Source organism: Botryllus schlosseri, chromosome 5 (genome assembly GCF_051294905.1).
Source record: "Botryllus schlosseri isolate E-star chromosome 5, Bs_hap1, whole genome shotgun sequence".
Lineage (NCBI taxonomy): Eukaryota > Metazoa > Chordata > Ascidiacea > Stolidobranchia > Styelidae > Botryllus > Botryllus schlosseri.
This window is the reverse complement of record NC_137240.1, coordinates 10,565,484-10,577,755: the sequence shown is the minus strand read 5'-3', so window position 1 is coordinate 10,577,755 and position 12,272 is coordinate 10,565,484. Positions and strand designations below refer to the sequence as shown.

At 38.3% G+C, this 12,272-nt stretch overlaps 1 protein-coding gene across 1 annotated transcript in view; it reads right to left on the bottom strand.

The window, feature by feature from the left end:
* Positions 1 to 12,272, bottom strand: part of LOC145438977 (low-density lipoprotein receptor-related protein 2-like) — an 85,970-nt gene that overhangs the window by 9,308 nt on the left and 64,390 nt on the right. Inside the window, exons 74-87 of the mRNA XM_080316382.1 lie at positions 10,944 to 11,076; positions 10,213 to 10,312; positions 9,602 to 9,725; positions 9,100 to 9,224; positions 8,585 to 8,701; positions 7,974 to 8,097; positions 7,236 to 7,357; positions 6,675 to 6,732; positions 4,685 to 4,774; positions 3,336 to 3,479; positions 2,521 to 2,612; positions 1,372 to 1,546; positions 726 to 787; positions 220 to 373 (exon numbers count right to left, since the gene is read on the bottom strand). Of these exons, the coding sequence (XP_080172508.1) occupies positions 220 to 373; positions 726 to 787; positions 1,372 to 1,546; positions 2,521 to 2,612; positions 3,336 to 3,479; positions 4,685 to 4,774; positions 6,675 to 6,732; positions 7,236 to 7,357; positions 7,974 to 8,097; positions 8,585 to 8,701; positions 9,100 to 9,224; positions 9,602 to 9,725; positions 10,213 to 10,312; positions 10,944 to 11,076 (1,620 nt within the window). The remainder of the gene's footprint in view (positions 1 to 219; positions 374 to 725; positions 788 to 1,371; positions 1,547 to 2,520; positions 2,613 to 3,335; positions 3,480 to 4,684; positions 4,775 to 6,674; positions 6,733 to 7,235; positions 7,358 to 7,973; positions 8,098 to 8,584; positions 8,702 to 9,099; positions 9,225 to 9,601; positions 9,726 to 10,212; positions 10,313 to 10,943; positions 11,077 to 12,272) is intronic.

Genomic DNA, 12,272 nt, shown 5'->3' with positions numbered 1-12,272 from the left:
TTCTTGATAAACAATATTGGGGTCTTAAACACGTTTAGCACAAGCAGCCCGACGCGTAATAAAGATTTCGTAGAATTTTATTGGAGGGAGCATTTTCAAGGGTAAGATCAAGATATTTAAGGATGTGGGGAATGACAACCCGAAAAAAATCAGAAGTGTGGAATGAAGAAAAAAAGGTTGGTAACCACTGTATTACTGGGATCATAGCGAAAAACATACCTGCACGTCGGTGGTATGGTGGACGGGGTACAGAGTTTGGCGTCTTCGTCAGAACCGTCTCCACAATCGTCAATGCCGTCGCATAGTCTCGAGTCGAATATACAGAGCAGGGTCTTGTTGCAGCGGTGGAAAGGCGGGTCGCACGAGATTTGCACTGCAGGGAAAATAGGTTGCCCGACATTTGAGCAGGAGTCACAATGAAAAACGACAGTTGAACATGGGACTATTGAGCAATAGGGCTGTTCATAAATAACTTTTATTACCAAATTTCACTTGTATAGTAATCAAATTGAGCTTGTGGGCTTGCGAAAAAAATCGATACACCAAATTTGGTTCAAATCTAACCAGTAGAAGCCGTGCAATCCGCAAGATTTTGGACAGGTGGGGACTGAGTTGGAATTTCACTTTTGCATGGAAATTTGTGGGTCTCCCCATCCCATCCCCGTATACAGTGAAAGTTCATGATTCAGAACAACAGCGACAGACTAAAGAGAATCTTCACTCACGGCAAACTCCCGGCAATTCGTCAGAGCCATCGCCGCAATCGTCGTCACCGTCGCATCGGAAGCTGCGACGGAAGAGAACAGGATTAGAATTCGAAATTTTTTTTCACAAAGCACGCATAACCTAATGCGACTAAATATTAAAATACCAATCCAATATCTATCGAAATTGGAAGCCTGCAATTTCGACCTGGGCTTCTCGCAATCGATACATGGTCAATGTCGAGTCTGTAATCTCATTCGGAAAAGCAAATTTGCAACTTGCAAGGAACCAATATTGACTGAAAAAACATTAAAAAAATCTCCATTTTATTCAAAAGATTTCAGTTTTGACGTCGGTACAATTCCTATCCAAATGTACAACACACAATGCATCAAAAAAAATGTTCGACGGCATTTGTCCCTGACCCAATGGTTCCAAAGCAGTACGAAATAGTCATGGTCCATATCTACGAAACTATTTTGAATGAAGTGCATCGTGCATCCATTTTTTGTGGCCATCGAATCACCCAGGCACTCGACATTGCTCAGCCCGAATTACAACGATTAAAAAACGCAAGATACCATAAAGTGGATGGTTTGCACCTTCACAGTAAATCATGCTCGGACAACAGACTTGTATTAAACCACCACAACATTAGTTGCTTACTTTGGATTGATGCAGACGTGATTGTTGCACTCGAATTTAACGTTGGGCGGACAATATTTATCGTCCGGATATTTCGGACTGCAGTCCCTCTCGTCGCTGGCGTCCAGGCAGTCTCTGCCTCCGTCGCATACCAGTAAGTCGCTGACGCAGTGTCCGGAATCGCATTCAAAATATCCTGGAAGACAGCATGTACATATTGATTTCCGAATAGCATCATATCAAATCATAACCATACCCGCAGAATAGCAAAAATTGGCTAATGATACTACTGCCTTTCAACACAGCGTGGTTGCATGAATTAGCACTAACTAAATTCCAGTGAATTTTCACTTCAATAATTTACAGTGCTGTTGAAACCAAGGTATTAACCAAGTCACAAGGTTCCGATTCACAAGTCAATTTCACTTTTACAGTTTTGACTCGAGTCAAGTCGATTCAATTTCAATTCACCACTGACTCAAGTTCAAGTCCAACTCAGTTAGTAGAGGGTCAAGTCCGAGTCGAAGTGTTTTGAATCGAGTTCGAGTCCAAGTCATTATGCTCAACTGTTCAGTTTTCAGCACAACCCACTTTTTCCAACTCTGCTCGAGTGATATACAATGGCTCGCATTCATAAGTAATTTTCCTCAAGTGAATGATAAATTCACATTGAAATGAACCCGAATATTTTCGGCTGACACTCGTCAGGGGTAATTGTCAGCAACTAGTAGAGAATTGTAAAAAAAACATTGTATATCAACAATCGTATAACAAAATATGACGTCACCACTCTTTCATGCTGGTGACGTCATATTTTGTAATACGATTGTTGATACACAATGTTCTTTTCAATTCTCTAATAGTGGCTGACGATTACCCCTGACGAGTGTCAGCCGAAAATATTCGGGTTCATTTCAATATGAATATACTATTCAATTGTATTTCGAAGTTCTGTACCTCCAAGAAGCTCTTCTAATTTTCCTCAGTTAACAGTTTCTGGTCCTATTTTCCAAGTATCAGGACTGATAGACAAAATACCGATAATATGGTAACTTTACTATTCTTCGAAATAACGATGAAATATCTCCAATTCATTCAGATCATATGCTTTTTGTACCGTATTCATCGCATCTTTCACAGAGAACATTTCTCTCTCCAAGACAGACATACCTGGCTGACAAGTTTGTATTGCGCACCCAACTTCGTCCGAGCCGTCGCCACAATTGTCGTATTGATTACAGACCCAGCTACCTGGTATGCATCTAAATCAGGCGACATCGATAAGTTGAAGCTAGTGTCTTTAAAATTCCACCTGCCCAAACGCAACACGAAGACACCGGCTAGGATAGGCAGAAAATCAGTGATTGATTGCAATAAAAGATCTTCTGCTACGATATTGACACAAATTTTCTGAATAATGCTGCAAATCCCAATAATGTTATTGAATACGATTGTATATAAAGAAATTCCAAAAAATCCGACTCTGGGACCATATGCACGAATCTAACCCAGCTTGTGAACACTGCAAAATTAAAGTACACTCTCCGCACACTTTCAAAAAAATTTTGATGGATGTGACTGTGATAAAAACGGATGCGATTGAAATATGATTGCATCGTTGAAAATTATACCCCTGTTATGTTGGTAAATACAAGTGACCCCGCTTGGTAAGAGCTCATAATTTCAGTTGAAACAGACAATCAATGTTAATATCGCCACGAAGATACAAAGAGAAGTATGATTTTGATTGCCTTTGTTTCTTCTACAAAATAATTGCGTGATTCAATTCAATGCCGTAAAGGGTTACACTGTCACAAATGCATACATTTATTAGCTCTCGAAGCATTTACAACCGTTTTAAGACGCTTACACCTGACTGCATGCCCGATCCTAAATCTTTATACGTAATTTTTTTCCAACATTTCAAAAAGATTCACGACATCCTGGTATGCAGCAATACACAGTTTGGGAATCTCCGATCTAACCTTTGATTTGTACATCTGAATTCGCTCTCAGAGCACGCACGCGGCCCGCACGATACTTCGTCAGAATTATCGCCACAATCGTTGAAACCGTCGCATTTCCATCGAGCTGGGATGCATCGGTGATTGTTGCAACGAAAATCATCTCTGAAATAAGGGAAATCACGTGTGTTATACATTGTCTGGCACCGCATACATTCATTTTTACAAGTCTGAGCCCTGACTGTCATAATCTGATACATATTAAAGTAAGCCTTAAAAGTGCGTCCCAATATTTTTATCATAGATGTGATTTTGAGCTGATAATGGAAACAGATTTTCAGCAAAAGCAACTAACACTCTGCATTGATATTGATGAGCTACCATACCATACCGAGATCCGTGACAAAATTTGGTATGGTATATCTTAAAGATGTCATCTACCACTGTACCAAGTTTCAGGGTTGACATCTAATGCTAAAGATGGTAATTTGGTTATCGAAGTTGAGTATATATATGTATATTAGGGCTGTTCAAAAATCTTTTTTGAGGTGAGGTGAGGTGAGTAATTTTGAATTTACTATAAAATGCAAAACAAAATTTTTTCGAATTTTCTTTGTCAACCCCATGAAATTGTTGAGCTGTCTTCAAAGACGATGCAACACAAATTTGACTCAATTCCAAGCTGTAGAAGCGGAGTTAGTTGAGTTTTTCGATGATCATTTTTGGATGATCCACCGATCAAGGATAATCCCAGAATTAATAAAGAAAAACTCAAATAACTACGCTTCTACAGCTTGGAATTGACTCAAATTTGTTTTGCATCATCTTTGAAGACAACTCAACAATTTCATGGGGTTGACAGAAAAATTCGAATTTCCTTTTTGGCATTTTATAGTAAATTCAAAATTTTCAAACTGCGAGAACTCCGCAATTACCGTTTGGAATGAATTCAATTTTCGTATGCATCGTTTATTTTAGGCAACCCAACGATTTAATCACCTAGTCAGCAAGATTTGGGAAATTTTTTTTTTGAACAGCCCTAGTGTACAGGTGTGAGGTAACCAATTCTGAGATAGGTGACATGATTTCGCATATTGCCGATGTGATCTAACACATAACTAACTAAATAACTATCCTAATCATTAGGTGCTGAACTTGAAACTTGGTACAGGTTGGATGACGTCGTCAAGATATAACATACCTAATCATGTTACTGATCTCGGTATGGAACACCATCAAAATTAACGCAGACCAATACCGGTTATGCATAAATCACTACCGCACACAAATCAACAATAAAAAATATGCAAAAGTCATTCATAATAACACACCCTATTAGTAGCATAGTAACGATATCATGAGATACTTACGGATGGCAGGTAATTTGATCACATTTTTGTTCATCGGAATTATCTCTGCAATTATCGAATCCATCGCAGACGACAAACGTAGGAACACATCTGCCATAAAACAGATTAAAGCATCATTGTCTGGGCTAATGCCTGACGGGCTTTACAACATCCGCACTCCTTTGAAGACAATAGGGATATCACTCAGTGGGTGGAAGGTATAGGTGTATATCGACATAGGAACAAACGTAGATTTGGACAATGTGTACAGAATTTTAGTGGTTAAAAAGGAATTGCGGACGAATATTTGCATAGCAGCAACCATGGAATTTGCAAGAAAGTAGAAAAGTTTCGCGGTTACATCCAGAGGCAGTCAGTAAAAATGACCGCGCGGTAAAACTTTAAAATAAATGTTACCGATCGCTGAACCTTCAAAAATAAAAATTAACCCTAAATTTAATTACTCCAAATGTATGCACCTCAAATGTATTGCTGGAAACTTCATTTAATGCTGGTTTTTTGATTATAAATATATATACGTCGTTCTAATGAAGTTTCTGCAAAACGAAGATAGTGCAGTCCTCTTAAAGGCCAGTAACTGGATTGTGATTGTATCTTTTGAAATAAATACGATGTTGCAGTTTGTAGTCACTATTATACTGTCAATTGCCGCTTAATTTCAGTCAGAATATACCGAAATTTCTTTGAAATTTCTCCGCAGCTTCTATATACAACTTTTACGTGACAAGTTGCAGGCTACTTTTAAACAGTTTCGTACAGGAGATGCAACATTATGACGTACGACCAAATTAGAGTAGGGACTCTCTATTCCGGCACGATGGAGAAAAATACGCACTAAACTTTACATTCAATATAAAATTTGATGCTTTAGTCCTCTAATTAGCGGACAAGCGTTCTACTTCTTACATTTTGGAATTGAGATATAAAATCAGCCGACTGGCAGGAAGCTTACCTCGAACTGGCGGTTGACAACCACTGATCTCAAATGACCATGTCTGTGGAATATTTCCACTTCTGCTTAGCGGTAACAGTAGCCTATATTTGGTCTCAGTGGTATGAAGATCATAATTAAGTAATTGGAATGTAAACAATTTTGAAAGTAATCAAATGTGATTGATTCTAAAGTATGGTAATAACGTTCTAATTACTAGGGCAAGTCTTTGTAATAGTCAAATCCGTGCAAAGTTACACTTCATTTTCACAAAAGTTGCAGTAAAACGTTGCATTAATTTTTCACAAAAGTTGCACTGAAAATTTGCATTTATCGACAAGTTCCTTGAAATTATTAGGGTATGAGATACTCGAATCGATCCGTATCTAAGGCACTGCAGCAAAACTCAATGTTGGCGACTTCAACAAAACTCAATGTTGGCGACTTCAACAAAATCGACTCGGTGGAATATATAATTTTCGGCGGTCTAGCCCGAATGTACGTCGAATCGGAAAGGACCTCAAATTTGAACGACAGTGAAATAATCAAGCGATCTATTTACATATAGTGCGAAATAATTCCATTAAAAAGTTGGTTGCACGAAAAATGGGAAAGGTTACAAAAAGTTGCATGAAAAAAATGGAGAAAAGTTGCAAAAAGTAGCAATATAAGAATCCTCCAAACAGCTTAAGACACCATACTACATGACTTCTGAGTATTTAGGAAGCTGCCGGAAGCTGTAAAAAAAGTTGAAAAAACTTGCCCTAATCATTAGTTAGTCGTTAAGATACATCTTGTAATTTCGAATGATGTCATCTGCAAATAACTCTACAGCCATATGTCTGAAATATCCTTCTACTTGAGTACTTTTCTATTTCCGCTTCAATTAATATTGACAGGCACAGGAAATTGCTACTTCTACTTGTAATTAAGTAGAAATTACTTCCACATCAACTTGAGTAGCATCACTGACTATTTCCACCAGCTCAGGTTACATCACAAATGCTTCGTAATTTTAAGACTTAATGCATTCCAGTTCAGCAAACACCAGCATGGCACCTGTAGTTGGTCAAGCACGAAAATTCCTTCTCCTCGTCGCATACATGGTCCGGCCCGCCTGAAATTTACATCACACATTGGTTAACATATAGTCTTTTGGAATTCATTGCCACCAATTTGCTGTGCAACAAGGGTTCTTAACCTCGGGTCCATTTTAAGGGGGGGGGGGGGGGGTCATGAAAGGTCAATGGTAAAACTGCTTATACAACTACATTGTTTTTTGACTGGTACCAGAGATATGATCATGACAATTTTCATATCAACCAGAACCAGCGTAGGCCCACGTGGTTGTTCATACATCGTAAAGCCAGAGTGATGTATCATTTTTTATAGAGTTTGACGAATATACACAATACAGTGCCCTGTGTAAACAGACAAGTCAAATTTCATGTAACAGGAAAAAAGAAAAAAGTCAATCCAGCTTACACTAATACAATATATCATACAGAATGTAATAACATGAGTCGCTTAGCAGTAATAATAAATGAGGACAAGCGTACGTATGCGATTGTGACACATCTTCAAACGATTTCAGATTCCCTTACAATATATCAATCTTACTGCATGTATCAAAAGGTTCGTCGCTGTTATCGCCGCAATCATCATCTACATCACAAACCCAAGACTGCGGTATGCAGTGGCCGTTGCCGCATTTGAAGTAGCTCGGTTCGCACGTATGAGTTCTGAAATAGGAACGATGTTTGTTGACATATGTTGCATTGACATGAGTCGCGATTTTTCTGTGACTCGACTTGACTTAAGTCATTTATTCAAATGCATAAAATGATTCGACTCGAGTTTCTGTATTGACTCGACTTGTTCACGAGTCATTGTGCAGGACTCGAACCAGGACACATGACTCGAGACTCAAACTGCCAAGACAGACATTTCATTGTAACTTAATAGAATAGCAAAGTTACCACAATATTGGCATTTCGTCTATCAGTACTGATACTTAGAAAATAGGCCCAGAAAGTGTTAAGAATGAGGAAAATTAGTATATTATGAATGCGAGCCATTTTATATCACTGGGTGGTGGGTTGAACCGGACTGAACTCCTAACTGAACATTGAACACAATGGCATGTGAGATTGACTTGTGACTCAGAACCTTGTGCTATTCTCAGATTATAAACAATGTCCTTCAAACTTTTGAAGAACAGTATAACCTCTTCCGATTCACATCTGGAAATATAAAAATGATCTTTAATTCCATGTCCAAGTCCAGTTTAAAATCATCGTAAATCCAAGTCAGTTCTAATGTAACCGTGACATACAAGCATGACTCATCACTACTCACAAGCAATATCCTACGTCTTCGTCCGTGTTATCGCCGCAGTCATCATTGCCATCGCAAACAAGGGACTTTGAGATGCATTTGTTATTGTCACACTTGTATTGGCTTTCGAGACATGAGTATTCGGCTGAAATGGGATTAGCGGCTGTAATATCGTTTTCAACATCTATAAAAGGGACTTCTTCATCGAATGCCGGAGCTTATATGTATTTGTATTTGTAAACTGTCTAAATTCTACTGGACCAGACTTGGTTTGAGACATGAAATTTGATGTCGAATTCCCATGTGAATTCCAGACTCTAGAATTCCAAATTTGCAGCAATATTTCTTTTTGAAATCATATCTCGAATCGAACTTATAAATATTAAATCTGCTTATGCTGGCCCTTGTGTGTGGTTACTTCTTCCGGTTCATTTGTAGCCGTAGTTTATTTGTACTACACTCAGCTGGTCATACACAAATATGTTTTGCGTACGTTCGCTACTGCCTCTTGAGTTATCCATTTCTAACTGATGCCTAACAAGCATCAGCTTAACAAGTTACCCAGCAAATAAAGTGAGTATCGTAATTTGTATGTTGACATATTTTTGTAAAAGGAAAACGTGAACACTCACGACAATTCTTCTCGTCGCTGCCATCGCCGCAATCGTCGGACAAATCGCAGTATTGCGAAGGCAGAACGCAATTGAAGTTATCGCATTGAAAGAGGCCGATGTCGCAATGTCTTGCGGCTGAAAGTACCGTGAAATTTGTCTTAGATACCCTTTAAGTATCAGCCTATCCACCCGATGACTGATCTTAGCTACTGGTGAGAGTCAGTTGAAAGCTTTTAGCAAATAATTTAATAATATGAAGTTATTGTTTCGCATTATTCCGAAGTTGTGTACCCAGAATGGCTTCTTTAAAAACATAAAAGAGGTTTTCAATATCAAATATTCCTCATTTGAAACAAAAAATGAACGATATCAACATTTTTTTAAATCCTGAAGACTTGGCATTTTCACCACCCGAATACACACCTTGCCCCTCGAAAATGCCCACTTATTGTATACAATTTCACTGAAATAAATATTGAAAAACCCAAATAGTAGTGTTGAAAATGAATAAACCGGTCATCAGAGTAACTCACGACAAATGTCCGGTTCATCGCTACCATCTGGGCAATCCTCCACGCCGTCACACTTCCAATAGAACGGAATACATTTCTCGTTCGATTCACATCGAAATTGTGCCGAGGTACACATCGCAATGCATCTAAACGTTTTGTGGCAAAATTTTCAACTCTTCCTAGTTTCTTACGTAACAGGATCCATCACAAAAATAGATATACAACAATAATATCAAATGCGTTTTGGCAACGAATATTCTGATAAAAGCAATGCTCAAGTCTTATACCATGAACTAGTTATTTAAACTTTCCTAATTTCTGTGATTACATTGCATTTGCTAATACCAAAATGATATCTGACTGAATGGGCCCCAGCAGACATACGTTTTGTCAATTGAAATTTTTTAGTGTACAAGGTAGTTTGGAGGTTACATAGTATTGAAAATTTTCAATTGAATATTTATTCATGAAGATTATTCAATTTAAAAGACTAAATGTTTCGACACAAATTCTATACACGTACCTGAGATTAAATCCAACAGAGATCGGGATGTAATGATCAGGACATAGACAGCTGTTTCCGCCTCCAGGATTAAGCAGACACAAATGGCTGCATCCTCCGTTGTTTTCCGCACAAGTGTTTGTTCCTGTGAAAAGAGATCATTTGGTATCAGGATAATCACAAAGCGATTGGTAGTGAAATTTAAAAGATTAGTTTGTAGTCCGATGACACCTCACAAGTAGTACGCTTACCACCGTCTTCAACTTGTCATATTATAGCAAAATCATGGTAATATTTTAGTAATCTTATATTTAATTCATTTGAAGAGTTTCTTGGAGGTACAGAAGTTCAAAATACAATTGTATAGTAACTTTGTATTGAAATGAACCCGAAAATTTCGACTGATGCTCGTCAGGGGTAATTATCAGCAACTAGTAGAGAATTCGAAAGAGCGTTGTTGAAAATATTCGGGTTCATTTCAATATGAATGTACTATCAATTAATTTATTCCATAAGGAGACATAGTTATTGTAACTGCTATTGATTAAATTGCAAGCGATGGTACCGGTAAACAGGTAACAAAGCATCCCAATACTGAGTAGGTGTAAATATTATTTAATATCTGCATGTACCATGATATTGCTGTCTATACGGGTGAACAACATGTACATCGTAAGGCCGATGCGTTGTGTTGACCATCACGGAATAATCGCTCCCGTCCAGAGCATTTGCCTGAAAAAAAACGACGCACCAGTGTTTACGGATCGATGAAGCACTCAGCCCTGCTACTCGAGTAGAGGTAACACCCTGAACTTCTACTTAATTACGAGTAGAAGTAGAAATTACCAAGACATCTCGAAGCTATTTCAAGATGAAGTAGTTGAACGGCCCAGCAAGTAAACAAGCAAATTGATTCGGAAAGTAGATTTGGTCAACAGATGGCATAGTCTTAGCAGTTAATCGGAGGTGACTACTTCCAAAATTGCAAGACGCATCTTCGCGACTCATGCAAAATGACTAATGACGCTACAAATAAATTCTGTTGCCATGATTGTGTCTCTTTTCATGGGGTTGCTGTGAAAATTCACTCGTAAAAGTGACACAAACCCACCCAAGTATCTCAAAGCCACCGCTTACATTTCAAAATCTGAACAGTAAAAAGTGAGTGGTTTTTACTAAAAAAACTGTGCAAGAGTACACACTATTCGCAACAGAAAACATATCGCCGGTAATCAGGCAATGCAAGTAATTAGAAGTAACCCCAGAGCGGCGCAAATTAAATGATATAAATTCTTAGAACTTGACTTCTGTAATGCTACTTATGACACGAATGTCATTCTCAATTGCAAGACAGCGAACTAACCTTGTACAAAGACAACGTGTTCCAATCGGTCCAGTACATGTAACCGTCAAACACGGTAATTGCAAATGGATGCGGAGGTGTGTGTGGCGACAGATTAACAGCAAAACGATTACCACCGGTGAGATTCGAGTACCTGACAAGAAAATCGAACCAATCACATTGAAAATTCATTTACAAAACTGCATTATGCAATACTGCTGCCGGCTAAAAACCAAGCCAAATTCTGGTCAGCCAGGTGTCACATACATCTTGCGCAAATGCGGTCAAAGCAGTCTGCACTCTTGCTTAACTAGAAGTAGCCGGTAGATTTTCTAAAATATATTCAGTTATCGAGATACAGGTGTCTATTTGACGCATTTCTTCAAACAATTTTACTGGGAAAAAGAAAATTTGCCTAAAACATGTTCAGGTAGAAGTGGAATTAGTCTGAAAACATAACCACTCGAACAAGCAGTGTAAGTCGGATAAACCTACTTAGACCTCCTCGGATAAACCTACTAGAACTCCAAAAAAGCAAAACCCCTTCGCTAGTGACCGACTCTAATCATTAGGGCAAGTTTTTGTTGCAGTTAAATCCGCGGAAAGTTGCATTTATTCATTTATTTTTGACAAAAGTTGCAAAAGTTGCACTAAAAGACAACATTTTGCTCGGTTGACAAAAAAAAGGTCAATTTACTGGCTCAGCTCCCGAAATACCTGTACCTCGGTGCTGATTTACGGTGTTTCAGTCGAATTTGGCCGTGTATTTCACCAAAACCAAAAATACCTTCATGAAAAATCGAAAAACTTGCAAAATGTTGCAAAGAGTTGCATGAAAAAAATGGACAAAAGTTGCAAAAAGTTGCACTATAAGATTCCTTCAAACAGATTAAAACAGCATTCTACATATCTTACGAGTATCTAGAAAGCTGCCGGAAGCTGTAAAAAAAAGTTGCAAACGTTGCAAAAACTTGCCCTACTGATCATGTATTCAAAACCTGAGCTCGAGAGAAGGTTCAAGGCACTAATTTCAAGTCTTACCGATCGTGCGACCGAGCTGTGCTGCAGTATATGTGTACAAGCCATTTGGAGTACGGAACAACAGAATAACGCGAAACGTTAAGTTCATATTCTTCATTTATTCCCTAGAATTTGATTCCCCTATTACTGACGTTCGCTACTAATGAGAGTCAGTCGAAAAGCTTTTAGCGAATAAATACACAATATGAAATTATTGTTTCGCATTGTTGTATGTGAGAAGCAGTAATTTTGAACATGTTCTATCACCAATACCAGAACACTGGAATGCTTTACTTGATGGCGTGTAATATAATATGAAAACCAACCGCA